The sequence below is a fragment of the Lynx canadensis genome, chromosome B2 (genome assembly GCF_007474595.2).
Source record: "Lynx canadensis isolate LIC74 chromosome B2, mLynCan4.pri.v2, whole genome shotgun sequence".
NCBI lineage: Eukaryota > Metazoa > Chordata > Mammalia > Carnivora > Felidae > Lynx > Lynx canadensis.
Window position 1 is genome coordinate 24,249,260 of NC_044307.1, and position 18,458 is coordinate 24,267,717.

An 18,458-nucleotide genomic window follows, 5' to 3' on the forward strand; every position below is an offset into this window, starting at 1 on the left:
AGGATGTCATTAGACCTGAAAACAAACAAACAAAAACAAAATAGCTACTGAAACACCAGTTTTCAATTAGTCCCAAATTGCTTTATTTTTTTAAGTTTATTTTGAGAGAGAGAACCGACAGGGGAGGGGCAGAGAGGGGACAGAGGCTCCAAAACAGGCTGTGCTGACAGCAGTGAGCCTAATGCTGGGCTAGAACTCACAAACTGGGAGATCATGACCTGAGCCGAAGTCAGCTGTTTAACTGAGCCACCCAGATGCCCCAGTCCCTAATTGTGTTCAATGTAACTATGTAAAAAACACATTTGCAGCAGTGCAGATTTCAATTATGAGGCAAAGGTACTAATTTTAACACGTCATGATCATTTGTAAAAATAGTTGCCAAAATATTTTGTGTTTAAATGGAGTCCCTAAAATGAGGTTGGAAGAGGCATAATGTACATAGGAAGATGTAGCCATCTTGAGTTCATCTTGTAAAAGGATAGCCAAACATTGCCTATTTTACCCCTACAAGGAAAACTCACCACTGAGGGTGGGGGCACAGTAGTTACCAACAAAGTCAAAAGACTTGACTTCCAACGGCCTTGAAAAATAGCCAACTTCTACTACTAATTTTGAAGAAACATCTGGCAGTTTGTAACGGACATGTTTAAATTGGAAGTTAATTCTGTCCAGTAAACTTTAGTTGAATTTGGCTTAATGGCTTGCTCATAAATTCCCCATGTTTAGCTCTCTAGTATTGAAGCCTTGTCTTAGCTTTTGGATCTTTCGATTTCCTCAATGAGAGAAAGCACATCTTTCTCTTTAAAGTTTGCAGCAACCTCCTCCCAAGCCCAATACACTCTGATAAAAAACAGGATCTCAAGACTCTCATGTCACTTTAGAGGAATAGCATATGGTCATTAATCGCCTGCTAGCCCAAGCAGAAAACAACTGGGGCCTTTGGGGGGGGGGGAGGGTATCCAGAACCACTGCCATTTGGCTCATTTCTTCCCAAAACCAGGAATCGACCACTAATGAGAGAAGGGAGCATCAGCTAGGTCAGGTGTATTCACACAGCCACACATTCTGGCTGTCTTCCATTCTCAGTCCTGCTTTGTGTGTTAAAGAGCCACTCAGCCTCACTGCCACTCTTAAGCATTTTACACGTTGTTTGTTTTGTTAAGGACATTTCCTTAAACGAAAATGGACAGACTAAATAAGTCCAGTATTTGCCAGCCTTCCCCATCTGCAATGAACCAATTGAATGAAATCATTACAGAAGAGGAAGTTCTCTCCTTACTATGTTTCTATTATTAGGAAAACCAAATCAGAACTATATGTACCAAGAATAGGAATCCAACACCCTTCGTTTGGTGTGTGTTGTGCACTTAGTCGCTAGGAAGTATTTTGATGTTTGTAAGGAAGATACTAGGCTGTTTCCAAACAGCAGGTTCTGTGAAAGGGCATATTCTGCCAAGTGGTTTGGTAAACTTCTCTCTATACCTTTGCCCTCACTGGGATGCACATCAGATGTCTTCTGAGAACCTATAAATACCACTCTAACTTAATCCGGCAGTTGCCAATCAGATTTGAGCACAGAATACCTTTCGAGGCAGATCTATGAACACCAGTAAAATAGCATCTAAGAAACTTTAGGTAGGAAATGGTGTTTTAATTTAAAACTAAACACAAAATACCAAACTGGAGCAAAGGAAAAAATCAGGAGACAATCTGGTAACAAGAGGCATATTTTATTAAGGTTTCCCAATAATTGGAAACATTGTTTCTATTTAAAATGCAAGTTACAATTCAAATGATACCATGAGTAATTGGGATACACATTGAGTATTTTCAGAGACCAGCTTCCATATCTTGATCACTAAATGGAAAGATTCTTCAGAAGAACAGTCCCTTACCCTACATACAGAAGGAGAAAAAAACAATTAAAGATGCCATGATGATATCTATCAAATAACTGGAAAACATTTTAAGTCAATTTAGTGTACATTATTGACATGTAAAAAAACACAAATGAATCTGTAGTGAACACTTCCAAAAGGAAGACATTCCATCTAGGAGAATGATAAAACTTGTGTTGCATAATATATGCTTGAACTAGTATACTACAAGGAAAGAAACACTTTATGAAGCCCAATTTCTAATGATATCATCATAACTCATGAAAGGAAATTACTTATTTGAATGTCTACTTCTTTCCTATCTCCACCATTTAAAAAGGGCATTCCTTAACTGCCTGGCCTAAGTTTGAAGATATGTGATTCCTGTGTCATTTCAGAGATTTTATTTCTACCTAGCCAGCTCCAGTAACCAAATGATGATCAAGTACAGGTAAAGCAAAGCAGGATGGATGCAAATATGAAAAAAATGTGAGAACATTACATTTCTCTGCTCTACCACATACCATAAAACATGTTTTTCATATTGTAGAAATGCCTGAGTATTTGTTTTAGAGAAAAGAGGTGGTTATTATAATGGGGAAAAAAAAGGTTACAGTATTTTACAAATACAAAACTATTTTGAAGTAGTAGAGTGGAATGAGTTATACACTGGGTTTGAATAAACAGGATGCTATTAATAAGGACTTAAGGGTGAAAGTGAATACTGGGAAGGTCTTCAAAGTTTATGACCAGATGCTCCCTTCCTTCAAAACTTGGATATTCTAACCTGAATTCTGAGACCTTTGAGAATAAGGTCCACCTAGAATGGGCTCTCCAATGTATGTGCTTTCTGGATCTCACCTACCCTCTCACTACAGAAAGTAGGACCTTTTTGAGGGTTGTGTCCTAAGACTTAGGAACCCTGAAGTCTGACACATTCACGGTATATTTTGCTGTGAAGTGTAATAAAACAAAAAGCTTTACCTGAGATTAACTTATTTGAAAACTATACAGCTACTGTGAAATATGAATGTAGGTTAAAGGTAATTCAACTAAATGACCATAATCAAACACACAGGTCTTACCAAGCTCTGAATTTCTGCCTCTGCAAAATTACAAATTCTAATCAAATCCTGTGTATGTATATAAAGAATGTTTACAGAGTTCCTTTCAAATAGACAAATCTAGGAATGCTAAATTTGGAAAGATTGACTTCTCTCATTTCCCTTAAGAAGAAAAACTGACAGTGACTCTAAATACTGTGTCTATTTTAAGACCATGATTGGCGCACTTGTGAAAACAAAGGGACTAAAAGGAAAGCTGGATTAAAAGGAAAGAGGATTAAGGGAGTTGAATAATAGTGTTCTTCAAATTCCACGACTTGCTATTCTTTTGCATTTGCCAAGGAGATTAGATACCTAAAGCTAAAGACTGCTTTTTTGATGTACGAGGTTTTGGTGGTTTCTAGTTTCCTAATAACCCCTAGGGACCAATTCTGACGGCCACGTATTTAATGTGGAATCTCGCCATTGAGGAGTCTTTCCTACCAACCACTCAATGACCACTGTTTTTACTGTAGGGGAGGGAAGAGAGGGGAGAGGCAGGAAGCACAATAAAACAAGCATGTACAGATGAACACAACAGCACTACTACTCTAAGTGCCAAACATTAACGAAACCCAAATGATAAGGCTGAAAACTAAAAAATTAGACAAAAATTAAATGGAGGATTCTTTTTTGTTTGTTTGTTTTAATCTTTTATAGGACAGAAACCTTAGCTCATGTCTTCTGGCTGTCATCATCTTCCACTGAACTGCACCTAAAACACAAAGAACAAGTAACAAGCAACTTTGTTTTTTAAAGAATAGGTAATAGTTTTGAAGGCATAAGATGAACTGTCTCTAGTGGAAGTTAACTTACTTAAATAATTATATAAAACGAAGCCATGAAAAATCACCAGAAGCATCATCAAAATGTTAACTATTTTGAGTGAAAATAACTACAAAAGACTCGAATATGCAGCATATGATCACCAAAATAAAGTAAATCATGGTGGGAAAATCACTACCCATTTTGTTAAGGTAGAAAAGCTGCACCTGTGAAGCCTTTTGTAAAAGGCTTCCCTCTACCTGAAGATGGAAACCAGCTTGTATTTACTTTAGTAAAGTCTAAACCATGAAGAGACGGGGTGTAGATTCAAAGTTGGCTTATTATATCATCTATCACCTTCCTGGCTGTAGTTCATTTCATGTCTTTAAATGGAGCAAAACCCACCAGAAGAATGCTGCTATTCTGATTTTTCCATTCTTGAATGCACCAAAACGTGCATCTTGTTGTAATTAGGTGCCTGGGTGAATAAAAAAATCCCATTTACAATTTAAAAATATTATTTAAACCCCAAAAATCTGATTATTTTCCACATTGCTCAGGAAGACAAGCATTAATTTTACCACCCAAACAGAAAAGATTCATATGCATTTCTGAAAACGCTCCCCTACCATGTTTAAAAATACGAATTCCTTTGTGTTGCAAAACCAAGCTGATTTACATGATTTTGTCTTAAATTGTGGCTAAATGTTTATCTACACATGCTGTCAGAAATAACCTTGTTAAGAAGGTGAAGCTGGTGTCTCAGCAAATCAGACCCCTTGGAGAAGGCGTTGAATGGCCTGTGCCCCGTTTTCCTTTTTTCTCTTTCCGCACCATCAGAAGGAAAAGTGAGAAAATAGCAGAAACATTAGTTAAATCCTGAATTATACCCCATAACCTACAGGAATTATCTCACTACACTGAAAGCTGACAATATTTGCAGGATTCTTTTGATGAAATAATTAGGATCCTGATTATTAATAAAATGATAAACTTGTGGCTAGGCTTTACATCTTTAACAAGTAATTCTTTTAAAGACTTAAAGGAAGAAATGAAAGGTTGCTTTTAACTAGTTATGGTTTACCTGACTTACCAGCACTGAAGACAAAAACTTTTAAAAATGGCTACAAATGCCTTGTTCACAAAAGACTTTATTATCTAGTGATGCATACTGAGAACATACAGAAATCTGCATGGTCCACTTCACATGCAGTAGAACAATCTTCACTTTACAATAAGTGAGTGTCAACTGTTTTATGCAATAGACAACACTTTAAAGTCACATTCTTAAAGAAAAGCTTCATTTACAAAAGAAATAAAAGGTAAAGAAGCAATTACCGCTTTTAAAAAGCAGCTGCTTTGTTCAAGAGTGGAAGGTTTATGCCTGTATTGAAAGACAACATGATCACAAATAATGAAAACAATGAACAAATGAAAAAACACTTTTACCATAAAGCAGTACACTTTCAAAATGACATACAAATAGTTAAAAATTTCATTATGTTGTCTAACTTTTAAATATGAGGACTCTCAGAATTAGGCCTCAACATTTGTAATTAGTAAATGAAAACTACGCATTGTTTCTATGTCACTACGAACTGTATTTAACAAAATGTATATAAAGTCTATAGCAAGTTGATTTAAAAAAATTAAAGTTAATAAGAAACAGTACACTGAAGGCGCTCTATCCATCAAGCGCACTCTTCCAATTTTAAATGTGATGAACAGAACAGAAATTGTAACTATGCCACAGTCGCGATGCCAAAAAAGAAAACGAGATCAGTTAGCACACATGCAGGGAATTCCGCCACAAAGCTAATATCCCTCATTTGTCAACTGTTCCAATAAAATAACGTCTTAAAACGCCAGTGATGTTGATGGTTTAGCTTACCTTCAGTGTACTGAATGTTGTACACAACCTGCTTTAAAAGAGGAGGCCGTCCCTGCAGGCAGGCTCAAGAAGGAACAGACCCCCTTCGGCACTGACTACGCCAAGGGCATGCCGCTGTGGCCTGCACACACACACCTAGGAAAATGTGAATATAAACAGCATTTATGCTGGCCATTTTATCTGAAGACCAATATGAAGCCAAGTTTGCTAAAAATAAACCACCCAACATTACTACTCCTTTTATAACAGATGCTTTTGTCTTTTATGTGAACTGCAACCATATACATTTGCACTGTAATTCTGTGCAGTCTTGGCAATTAAAACAGTTCTACAGTGAAATTTCACATAAGACACAAAACAGATTAACTAACATTTCTAAAAGAAATATCACCCTTGGTGTTAATTCAAATATATCATGCTTCCTCAAATTTGCTGGAGAAATATTTATAAGTTTATATACATTAATAAACTGCTGTGAAATTTCTTCAGTCTTTGTATTTAATTACTCAAACCCTTGGAGCTTCTTCATCTCGTTTAAATTTTTTCCTGGATGAAGGCATGCTGTAGGGCCTGATTGATGCTAATTCGTTTAGCTGGGTCCAACATCAGGATCTGGTCCAACAAGTCCTTTAGCTGGTGTACTTTTTTACGTTGGTCTTCAGGAAGTCGCTGGCACCCAATCAAGTCAGCCAACAGGTCCTTGGTTGGATTAATGGTGCTCATGACAGTAACCTTCTCCTAAAAATAATTTTTAAAATGTGTATGTCTAAATGAGTTACTAAGCATATGTAACTTAAATCAGACTGCTTCGTCTATCAAGACTTCTAACATAGATTATCATCTACTCATTGAAAACTTTGACACAGCTTCCTCTAGTCTACATCTTTTTAAGAAGCAACCAAAAAACTTCAATGGGGAAAAAAAAATCAACCCCAAGTTAGCAATGACAATTTTTAAAAAACACTGTAATTTAATTTTGTAAAAAGAGAGAAAATGTCAAAAGAAAGAAGTCTGTGAAAACCCTAAAACAGTTTAATAATAATTAACAGTAAACACTTGAGTTTGAACTGTACTTTCCCTATCCTGAAGTGGTAACAAACAGACACGGAAGCAAGTCCATACCAAAAAGTGTTTGTGGTTAAGTGCTCCGATGAAGTTAAGAACAGCCGATATAATGGGGCAAAAATAAAGAAGTCCTTACTTTAACCTGGAGGTTTTAGAAGGGCTCATGTAGAATGTGTATTTCCCTTGAGGCTTGAAGTTGGACAAATTATTTTTAGGGGATGAGGAAGTACAGGAGGCAGATAAGGTCAGGACAGTCTGTGAACAAAGGCACAGAGGTGTGACACAGCAGGCCCTTTGGCTAACTGCCAAGTGTGGCATGGTGGGGTTTACAGAATACTGCAAGGGGGTGGGAACTGCTGAAGATGGCAGAGTTCATCAGAGAGGAACCCAAAGAAGGGTTTTTAAGCAGGCAGAATAACATGATCAGATTTGTTTTCAAAAAGATCACTCTGGCAAGCAGCACAAAAGCTGGATGGGAGGCCAGAATCCAAAGAACAGAGGAAGAGGGCCATTTAAATATGACCTATAATAAAAATAGACTCATTATACTAAACATTTTTAAATCCCTTCATCTTTTTCATAACCTGATTGTGTTTTATTCAGGAATTGGCCAACAGCAAAAGGAATTATTTTTAGTGTTTTAAATATTCATTGCTCCTAGTACCACCCAGCATTGTTTGTTCACAGTAAGAAAATCATTTAATGTAGCACAGCTAAAAGAGACTTACCCTCTCTGTTACTTTATCAACTTCTATATACATGAAGTTGAGATTTTGATCAAAATGTTGGTCTTTGAATACGCCTTTCCGAATCATCTGGCAATAAAGCAAAACAAAACTTGGGTTTTGAACTATTATGAAACAGTCTGGCCTACTAACAATTTAATACGAAACAAGTCACAAATAATATTAATTTAGTCTCTCTAGGTTTGTCTCCTTGTTTAGGAATCTTAGAGTCCTTGCTCTGGAGAGTTTAACCCCTTTGAAAGAGCAAATAGAAATGCTGTGCCTGAAACTACTTAATATCATGAAATTCAGTTTTCCCAGGCAGTGACTTAAACCAATTATAGTATCACATTGTGCTTTCATTATTCAAAATTGAGGATCAAACAAAGACAAAATAATTTATGCTTAGAAAGTAAAAGTATCACACATTTGGACCCTTTTCTCTTGGCAGTTTAAGAAACCCAATGACATTTCACAAATTATGTTCCAATGGTCCAAAGAGGATATAGGTGAGACCTCATTAAAACAAATACCAACATGGTTTTTGTGTAACTTCTTCTAACCAAGCCCAACATAATAGAATTTGGACAGTACCTGAAAAATACAATGGCTTCTGACCCATACGTGGAAAAATCTGTAATCTCTCAGAAATTTAGCAAATAAGCTGAAATCATCAAAGTCTAACATATGGCCCTCAGGTTTATAAATGCCTCAAGTTTCTGCTTCATTTCTGAAATAATTGTTGTAGCTGAAGCATTAAGGGTGAATTTTAGGTTATAAAGATGTCAAGTTCAAGGGAGTTTTCTTGGTAACTTCCTTTCCCAAAGAACTTCCAATCTGAATAAACTGAAGGCCATCAAGTTCTTTTTCCAGTAGTCCCCCATCATTCTCTGACAACTGAGCCCTTCTTCACATCTGAACTAACCTGACCTGCATCTTTTTTCATTCCACCTCTCAAGCATGTTTGGTGCTGTTATCAATATACGGTGTGCTCCCAAGGCTGCTTCTCTGCCCATCATTAAAGGACAATAAACAAACAAGGGAAGAACAAAGATATGAAACAGTCATATATATACACATGTATGGTGCTGAACAAATTTATGCTCATCAATCTCTCTTCCTAAATTTCAATTCTACTCCAAACTCTAGGCCCCTACCCTCCTGCTTAAAAGAATAAGGAAAAGCAAAGAGACACATTAGAGGGAAGAGGAAAATGGACTTCTCTTATCTTGACAGCTCTTGGTTGATTAGAACCACTAACTTAAACAGCAGAAATGAAAAAGAACTAAGGAATCACAGTAGCCATATACCTGCCTTTCTGAAATTGTTTTATAGACACTACTGAGGACTAAGTGCCAGCAATCCACTGGTCTACAATAAACTACTGCTAAGACCTCAAAAAACAAAAAGCAGCTCACACTAATGTCCTACCTTATTAGGCATCTTTCCTTTGAGATCCATGGCGAGCTTCAACATATGGTTATTGGTTTTGCCAGGAAACAAAATTTTTCCGGTGTAGAGTTCATATAAGGTACAACCCACAGACCACATGTCTATACCATAGTCATAGCTTTTCCCTATAACTGAAAACAAAATGGGAGTGTTAATACATGATGATAAAAACAATCAACTACAATTTATTTTCATTAATGAGGGATTAATTTAGCTCGGCCTCCATAACTGCAATCTTAATACCGCACTTTGGCATTAGCTTTATGTTTTTTCCCCCACTAATTCTTAGTAGACTCTTAAACTTAAAAACCTTAAAAAATGAGAAAATGCAGAAGGGACTGAAGGGGGGTGTGGAAGAAAGTGTGTATTTCTTTTTTCATTTCACCTTTGGTGGAGGTGCTAACCAGCCTCAACCAAGGCAACAGGAAGAGAAAAAACAAAGGTCCCATATAATCCATAAATTTGATAATCAGACCTTGAGTAATCAAGAGCAGTCTTCTAAAGCCGAGGATTTTCCAGAACTGTTTTGCTACTCTTGCCAGACATGATCAAGACTCCTGTCACAACTACCACCATTCCACCTGAGGAGGATGAACTTGCTACGGTTCCCTTCCTCATGAATGACCTCGAGCAGCTGCTGAAGTGCGATGGAAAACAGTACTTAGACATTAAATATGCTGTTTCCACTGCATATGATGGCCCAGGTCAAAGAACAGCTGAAGAGACTTACTGATTTCAGGAGCACGATAAAATCTACTGACAAGATAAGGTGTTATGTCATTATCCGCAACATGTGAAGCCGACCCAAAATCGCAGAGCTTTAAAATAGTTTTTGATTCATTAACCTGCAAAACATTTTATCATGGAAGTTTAATTCATGCCAGAAAGAATTAAGACAAATAATCAGATAAAAAACAATGGGTTTTGAGAAGTTATTTCCAATACTGAAAACAAAGTTACCCATTTAAAAATTCCTTTTCTAATTATCTTAGAACTCAATTTCCTAATTATAAAAAATTAAGAGCTATCAAGTATTTGATTATAATTAGTTAAAAGAACTTTTTTCAGTGAGGAAATATGGAATAATACCAAGTACAATTTTAACCTATGCTACTTTGAAAAGGGAGGGGTGGGGCGCCTGGGTGGCGCAGTCGGTTAAGCGTCCGACTTCAGCCAGGTCACGATCTCACGGTCCGTGAGTTCGAGCCCCGCGTCAGGCTCTGGGCTGATGGCTCAGAGCCTGGAGCCTGTTTCTGATTCTGTGTCTCCCTCTCTCTCTGCCCCTCCCCCGTTCATGCTCTGTCTCTCTCTGTCCCAAAAATAAATAAACGTTGAAAAGGGAGGGGTAATAGAAAAATCTCATTGAAGCAAAGCATCTTCTAAAAATCCCCAGAACACCTGAATAAAGTCAAGTTACTAATTTAAAGGAACATGAACACGTTTATTAAGAAGGGATCACATTCAGATTCTAACTTTCAATGGACTGAGGTTAACTTTCAGTTGCCAGAAAATTATGAATAGCAATGAAAGCAGAGGACGATTCAGATTAAATCTGGACAAAATCAGAGCAAAAACATTCTTCACCGGAAGCTGCTAGACCATCCCAAATTTAGCAATCACTTCAAGTCTAAAAAATACTAAATCCCTTAAATATAAAAAAGGTATTAGTCAAGAAAATGTTAAATATATTTGGCACAATATTTGATAAATATGAACTCTATATTAGTCATTTGTTTCTTTTTTCCTTTGTAAATACTTCAACATACACAGTAACAGTGACATCTGCTGAGAAAGGCTGGAGCTGCTCCCATGGCTGCTGCCACTCATGAGTCAGAAGCATGTTCAGGATTAACAAGTGAAGATAATTCATATTCCAGAGTCCCTTCCCCCCTTCAAAAGAGACACACACAAATTCCGAGTTGGGACTTGAACTTGGCCTATAGTTCCCACCCCAAAGAAACATAACACTTTAACATAAACACTTTCTACTGGGATATCCAAGTCTGGTCAGTGTTACAGATTGGCCCATTACAGTTGATATCCACAGAATTAAGTTAATAATGGAAATGATTATTTTTAACTGCCATATCCGTAACCATTCTCTTCATCTGGGGTCTCAGGAAGATAGGGATCTTCAAATGGAAAAGTACTTGTGAAGCTTTTTAAAAAGTATAAACTGCATTCAGCTACTTAATTAACGAAGCAGTTTAAAACCCAGAGAAACCTCAGGACAATTTTAAAATTAGAATCTACCAGTTCCACTGACAGGAGTTCCACTCTTGGGCTGGCTAACATGCCTTAAATGATAGCAGGGGAGCCACACTTATGTGCATTTCAGTTTGGCTACATAATTTCTATCCTCTCACAAGGAATGTGGTACTCCTACCACACTGATGGTTGAAATCCTGGGCTAGAAGTTTTGGATTTTCATTCACAAGCAGCTCCCTTGTGATCTCTGAGGTCTATTTCCTCCTTTCTTGGGAAGGAGAGACATCATTCAGTGTCTGAAGTCCATGTGAAAACCTTATGAGAGTAGCATTAACTCAAAGAAAATGAAGTTTTAAAGATAAGAGCTCCTGAATACTGGCAAAGGTCTTATTCTTTAACTTCTATGGTGGTTAAACAGATTTTCAATGCACAGTTACCTTTAGGTTTTATAGATCTTACACATTCTTTGATATGAATGGTATATTTCACAATTTAAAGAAAATTGAGGTAAAAACTAACTATGAAGTTGACTAGGCAAGTCTACAATTCATTGATTTCACTGTAATTACTCAGCTCTTCTAACCCAAATTATACTGGATATGCAATACATTGTAAAGTCAGACAAAACATGCTAAGATGGAATGTCTCATTATTTACGTGCTAGTCTGGAAGAAAATATTTTAAGATATTAAAAAAGCAAAAGAAGAATCTGAACTAACAGGTAAGTTACTGACAAGGGATCCTTAAACTTTAATGGGATCGTAATCTTTTAAAAGTGTAGAACATGTTACTAGCAGACAAGTTAGGAATTCCTCAAGTTGTGAACATACCCGCAACTCTGAACATCTCAGAACAGGGGTGAAGAAATGGGGCCAGGGAGGGAAGAGGTATGTGTGCATTCATCACTCCCCTATAAGGATATATTACTTTTAAATTTCAAAAACATGTACTCTGTGAAAGCTGCATCTTATACCAGAAGTCCTTAGGAGATAAAGACTGAAAGGGACACCTTTCAGTGTAATCACAACTGAGTTACTGTGTTTGGACCCCCTCCTGGGCACCTACAGACAAACTGTAGATTTAAGAGATAATTCTCCTTAAGTGTCTCTAACCCTGTCAGACCACAGAGAACAAAGAGTTGTGAACATTCCTAATTTCAAACAACACATATGCATCTTTTATTTCTTTTTCTTTTTAGATACCAGAAGAAACCCACCATTACTCCATTAAAGCACTCCTGAGATTTATGTGTACTCTAAATCCATCAATCAAAAGGAAAAAATTGGGGACAATAGCCTATTTCCTTTCTTTACACTTTACTATGAAATTTCATGGACCAACTTCCATAAAAGTAAACCCTGGTTAAGTCCTTTGTAATGGGTAATTAATATACTGAGTTGTTCTTCTAAGACATCGTTTCTAGAATAATACAATGGTAATCACATCATTGGTAAGAAACTTTATGGATATACAAGGCAACCTGACTGATGGACTTACCAGGATATTGTCTGGCTTGATATCTGCATGTAGGATATTGCATCTTTTAAGGAGTTTTAATGCCAAGAACAGCTGCTGACTATAGGATCTCACGGCTTTAATATGAAGACCAACATCTTTACCATATTTTTTTAACACTTCTCGTAAATTCATACTTTTAGGAGAGAAAAGCAACAACACAAAATTAGGGGTTACAATGCAAAATGGAAATAAAAAAGGCAAAATCATGTCCAACCATAAAGTAAAATCAAATCTGCAATCTGGATTATAATGAAAGTACCTGTTCAAGAACCTCCTCAGATGTTTAATAAATTATTCTACATTGAAATGAGAGCACATGAATCTGTGTGTATATAACACAACTTTCCAGTAAAACTCAATTTTCAAAAATAGAAGGGAAGACATACAATGGTAAAATTCCTATTGATTTCAGAATGGTTTACATCTGAAAGCCCAAAACTAAAGCCATACTTTTGACAATCAAAATTGTATTTTCCTACTCCACTATTTCCATTTCTTTTTATCATGGTGTAAAAGTACTGAACTTTCGGAGAACCTCTGTTGCGCTGATGGCTACAGGAGATTAGAGTTTGGCACACGGTATGCAATCAATTAGTGTTTATACATTAACTACTGTCAAGAAACTAGTTCTTAACCAAAAGTAAAAGACAAACCCAGAGCTAACTGGAAAAATAAAACACACAGAAAATTTGTCATCGCATTTATCTAAGTGTTTAGTAATGTACAGATTTGACAGCTTACCTCAGAGGCTCAAATACGAGACAGAGATGCTGCTTGTGATAAAAGTGTCTGAAGAGTCGCAAACAATGAAATTTGTCATCAGGATCAGCATCATTAAGTTTTTTCAAGAATTCTAGTTCTTTTAAGCCAGTTTTTTGCCTGAAAAGTAAAAGAAAATCAAAACTGAACACAATACAGATTAAAAAAAAAAATCAAACAATATTTAACTAGTTTGAAATTTTTTTTAAATACTAATAAATCTATTGAGGACTGACAAGTCTGTATATCATTAATGCAATAATTTATACTGAGCCAAATATTGTTCTCATGCAGTTAATTTCCACAATTAACAGAAACACTAAGAAACAAACCCACATTGCTTGAAGGGAATTCAATCTTGCACATATTTTATCTCAAAAACATCTTGATGTAAATGTTATTTTAACAAAAACAGAACCACCCTGTACAAGTTCTGGTGTAAGAGTCTAATAATGGATGTCTTACCAAGTATTAAATATTTGGTTTTCCTCTAAAATTCTAATTACAATTTAATGGACTATTACTCGACAATCAAAAAGAATGAAATCTTGCCATCTGCAACAACATGGATGGAACGAGAGTGCATTATGCTAAGCAAAATTAGCCAGGGAAAGACAAGTATCATGATTTCACTCATATGTAGAATTTAAAATACACAACAGATAAAACATAAGGAAAGGGAAGCAAAAATAATGGGGGCGCCTGGGTGGCTCAGTCGGTTAAGCGGCCGAATTCGGCTCAGGTCATGATCTCGCGGTCTGTGAGTTCGAGCCCCGCATCGGGCTCTGTGCTGACAGCTCAGAGCCTGGAGCCTGTTTCAGATTCTGTGTCTCCCTCTCTCTGACCCTCCCCCGTTCATGCTCTGTCTCTCTGTCTCAAAAATAAATAAATGTTAAAAAAATAATAATGTAAAAATAGGGAGGGGGACAAAACTTAGAAGATCTAAATGTAGAGAACAAACTGAGGGTTGCTGGAAGGGTTGTGGGTGGGGGGAGGGGCTAAATGGGTGATGGGCATTAAGGAGGACAGACACCTGTTGGGATAGCACTGGGTGTTGTATGTAGGGGATGAACTCACTAGATTTTACTCCTGAAATCATTATTGCACTATATGCTAACTTGGATGTAAATTAAAAAATAAAAATAATGGCAAGTTGACTTTAACATCAACTCAGTGTGTGGTTATGGATTGTACTTATTAGAACATATGGATATGGCAATTACCTCTGCTGTACAAAAGAAAAAGGGCATCAGATTCAATACCATCATTCTGTCATTTTAGAACTGCAATACTTTTATAGACTGTTACACTTTTTAAAAATCTTCATGTGTGAATACCTGTGTTTTTAGGTTTCATTATATATGTCTTCTGAACTTACATGAGCTCATTGTTTCTGATGATTTTTACAGCCACTTCTTGGTTTGCTCTTGCATTATCTCTGGCTCGTACAACGTTACTGAATACACCCTGGCCAGTGTAGCCATACACATTGTAACGCTTATCTAGGACTTCACCTATGTTCACGCCTAGAAAAGTAAATTAAGAAATGGGAATTTTGAAAACAATAAATACTTAAGAAAACTCTGAGATACACATAATAAAAAGAAACACAGTGCAGTCACTTAAAAAAATGTGTCAAATCTCTACTGTGTGTTTGGTGTCCTAGGCACCAGGGAGAATCAAAGCCAAGCCTCCATCATTCGTCACTCTTTCATAATGTGGTTCAAGCTGCATGCCCACTTCCTATCCACTGCTGAGGATTTCAACATTGAGTAGGGAAGAAATGTGCTCACTGAAGTGTTTCCAACTGTAGTCCTGCAGGACAAATACTGCATGACTGGCATCCCAAGCTCCTTGTATGTCGTTTTTCTTGGTTTTCAGATCAAGACGAGCAAGTGACGTTCCCCCTTCCTCCTGGAGGCTTATCTCATGGCTGAAAACAACTTTGAATAGATTTAAGTTGCACATCAAGTTTTTACCTCACTTCTATTCATGAAGCTCGTGGGCTGCTTACTAGATTACAACATGGGTTCATGCAGCTATCCGATGTGCCATACTTTGTAAGTGCTGGCACTGTAATGGGACTTTCAAGAGTTCTCCAACGTGTGACTGCATCAAGCAACAGAATTCTATAAAATATTTTAGAAGTCTAAAATTAATCAGAACCGTGAACTTACGGTAATAGCCTTCTGCATCTGTCCAGTTATCCCTGAGGTTGGGATTCTCTTTGAAATCTTTCCCAATACCAGCAGCCCGAAGACGAGCACTCTGAAATGAAATGAAGGAGGCAACAAGAGAGCCATTTACCTACTAATCAGGCAGACATTTAAAACACTTCCTTTAAAACAAAAATGGGCAAAACAAGCTATAATTCAATAAAAACATCTTATGCCAAATTAAGTAAACTCTTACCATCACCTGGAAACATGAGTAACAAAGTCTCTTGTATCACAATAACGCTCAGGAAAAAAGTTAAAGTATCTTCAAGAAATCTTAGGAATATGACTAGGGCATTATAAATGAAAAAGACTCAAAACCAGGTCTGGTTTTTGATAGCTATTAGCAGACAAAGGGGGACAAAAATTACAGATGGGCACTCAGTTAACAATAGGTATCCAACACTCTCTTCTACCAATTCCACATTTCTTATACTGCCTTGTCCACTTGCCACCCCTTGGCTCCTCTTCCCCCATATGCATGAAAGGTCACTGGCTGTACTAACAGTTTGTGTGGGAAATTAAGAATATTACAAACCACTGTCCATGATACCCAGAAGGCCCCTGTCACCCAAGCAAATGATGGGCACTGATACTTTCACTGGCTCAATCATCATTTCATCATTCCTTAACCTAGCATTATTTAGTATTTCTGTTTAAAATACAGACATAGACACATGGGCCCATGATCAAGGTCTTCCGGGTCCTAGACACAGACTGCTTAATCCTACTCCATTTTTAATTTCCCCTTTTTATGTTTATCCCCCTACTTCCTCTTCTTGCCAAAGCCTCCTTATTTCTCATATTCTCTTGAATTTATAATGAAAAAATCCCATACTTTTGAGTATGTTTTTAAGACTTTTTCAAGAAAAGAAACTGGAAACATGGCTAAAAAGCCAAAATTTCTTAATCCCCTGCCTTAGAATAACACTCAGAACTCTTACTTTATTAGGACCCAAATCCTAACTTTTCAATCACCAATAATATCGAAGCCCAAAGTGGACTGTGCTCTAATACCAGCTTGGAAATTATTGGTATCATCTTATCTCAGCTAACTATTCCCTTACACACACACACACACACACACACACACACACACACACACTTTTAAATCCAAGAAAATGTTGCTTGAGAAAAATAACTACACATTTAAGTCATTTGGTGTTTAACTTTTCTGAACCTCCCAAACTGTTCTGCTATACTTGTTTTTAAAATATTGACCTAATTTCAGACTTCGAGAAATGTTGCAACATTAGTACAGAGAGTTTCCAGATAACCTTCACTCAGACTGTCCAAATGTTAGCATATATTTATCTATTATTCTCTCTATATACATATACAACGCTTATATATTTCATTTAAAATTACATAAGTAAAATTACTTACATCAAAATAGGCAGCAAACATATCATCAGATTCGGTAAACATATCAGGTGCCAACAGCTTCTTCTGAGATGAACCTAAATGGAAATGAACAGTAATATTTGAAAAATGAAGGGATACAAATTAAAACACAAATCAGTCATCAATGTAAAATCACTAACAATTCAAACTTTCTTTCCTCTTGCACGAGTTTTTCATTAATACCTGTCCAAAAGTTACTTTAACACTTAACATATATAAGGCCATCCATTCTTTACTAAAAAGATTCATTTCAGAAAGTTGAAACACCTAATTATCAGTACTTTCTCCAATGTTAGTTAAATTAATATGCTAATAGGTAAATAATGATTATGTATTAAAATCAAAGTTCCTCTTCAAAAAATTCTATTTCTAGGAGTGCCTGGGTGGCACAGTCACTTAAGCTTCCAACTTCAGTTCAGGTTATGACCTCGCGGTTTGTGAGCTCTAGCTCTGTATTGGTATCCGTCAGCTGGCTTCAGATCCTTGGTCTCACTCTCTCTCTGCCCCTCCCCTGCTTGTACTTTCCCCTTTCCCAAAAATAAACTTTTAAAAAAATAAATAAATTCTAGGGGCGGCTGGGTAGCTCAGTCAGTTGAGCAATCGACTCTTGATTTCAGCTCAGGTCACGATCTCACAGTTTCAAGTGTTTGAGTCCTGTGTCTTGCTCTGCGCTGCTGGTGTGGAGCCTGCTTGGAATTATCTGTCTCGCGAATGTTACCCTCCCACCCCCACTCATGCACATGCTCTCTCTCTCTCTCAAAAAAAAAAAAACAAAAAACAAAAAACAAAAAACCCAACAAGAACCCCCACAAAAACAAGCCCTGATAAACAAGAACTCAGACATTACTTGGGAGAGGCAAAACCGTGTAAGCCTTACAGCATAAAATTTGGAAACACAGCACAACTGTACTCTTTAGACCCAGCAACTCCACTTCTACAAAATCATCTCAAAGACAGAGTGGTACACATTAAAAAAATGACAATGCACAATCGCATTATAATTAATGGTCCAATAAATACTCAACAACTGGAGATAACCCAAACATCTACCATTAGAAGACAATGAATAAACTTTTGCACATTCATTACACTGGAATAGTACACAGCTATAAAAAGGAATGAAGATTTTTTCACATCAAGGAGTGTATATATCTTTGTGTGTACTTGTATACACAGGATACCGATACACACACATATGAAGGACCATTTTAATAATAAAACAAAATTCCAAAAAAATCACAAGCAAAAGAAAAAAAATAAACCTAAATCTATTAAATGAGTGGTATACCCACACAAAGAAGTATTTCAAATGATTTTACACTTTGGAATGTATCCCAAGGATAAAAAGAATATTGATCATACTGATAACTATGTAAATAAAAGCTTCAAAATAACCCAAATAATGTTATTAGGAGTCAAGTTTTTCACTAAAATACAAATATAAAATCAAAGAACTTAATAAAAACCTTATAGAA

The 18,458-nt window shown here is 36.6% G+C and overlaps 1 protein-coding gene across 13 annotated transcripts in view; it reads right to left on the reverse strand.

The window, feature by feature from the left end:
• Positions 1 to 1,711: 1,711 nt before the first annotated feature.
• Positions 1,712 to 18,458, reverse strand: part of PRPF4B (pre-mRNA processing factor 4B) — a 36,718-nt gene continuing 19,971 nt past the window's right edge. Inside the window, exons 7-17 of one of the 13 annotated variants that reach the window (XR_003968771.1) lie at positions 16,966 to 17,039; positions 15,541 to 15,631; positions 14,742 to 14,889; positions 13,346 to 13,483; positions 12,584 to 12,737; positions 9,609 to 9,723; positions 8,858 to 9,009; positions 7,430 to 7,516; positions 5,637 to 6,374; positions 5,084 to 5,129; positions 1,712 to 4,569 (exon numbers count right to left, since the gene is read on the reverse strand). Coding sequence is in view for 2 of the 13 variants with exons in the window: in XM_030314930.1 (XP_030170790.1) it covers positions 6,171 to 6,374; positions 7,430 to 7,516; positions 8,858 to 9,009; positions 9,609 to 9,723; positions 12,584 to 12,737; positions 13,346 to 13,483; positions 14,742 to 14,889; positions 15,541 to 15,631; positions 16,966 to 17,039 (1,163 nt within the window). In the remaining 11 variants the exon portion in view is untranslated. The other 12 variants (XR_003968772.1, XR_003968767.1, XR_003968769.1 and 9 more) reach the window with 12 other exon arrangements.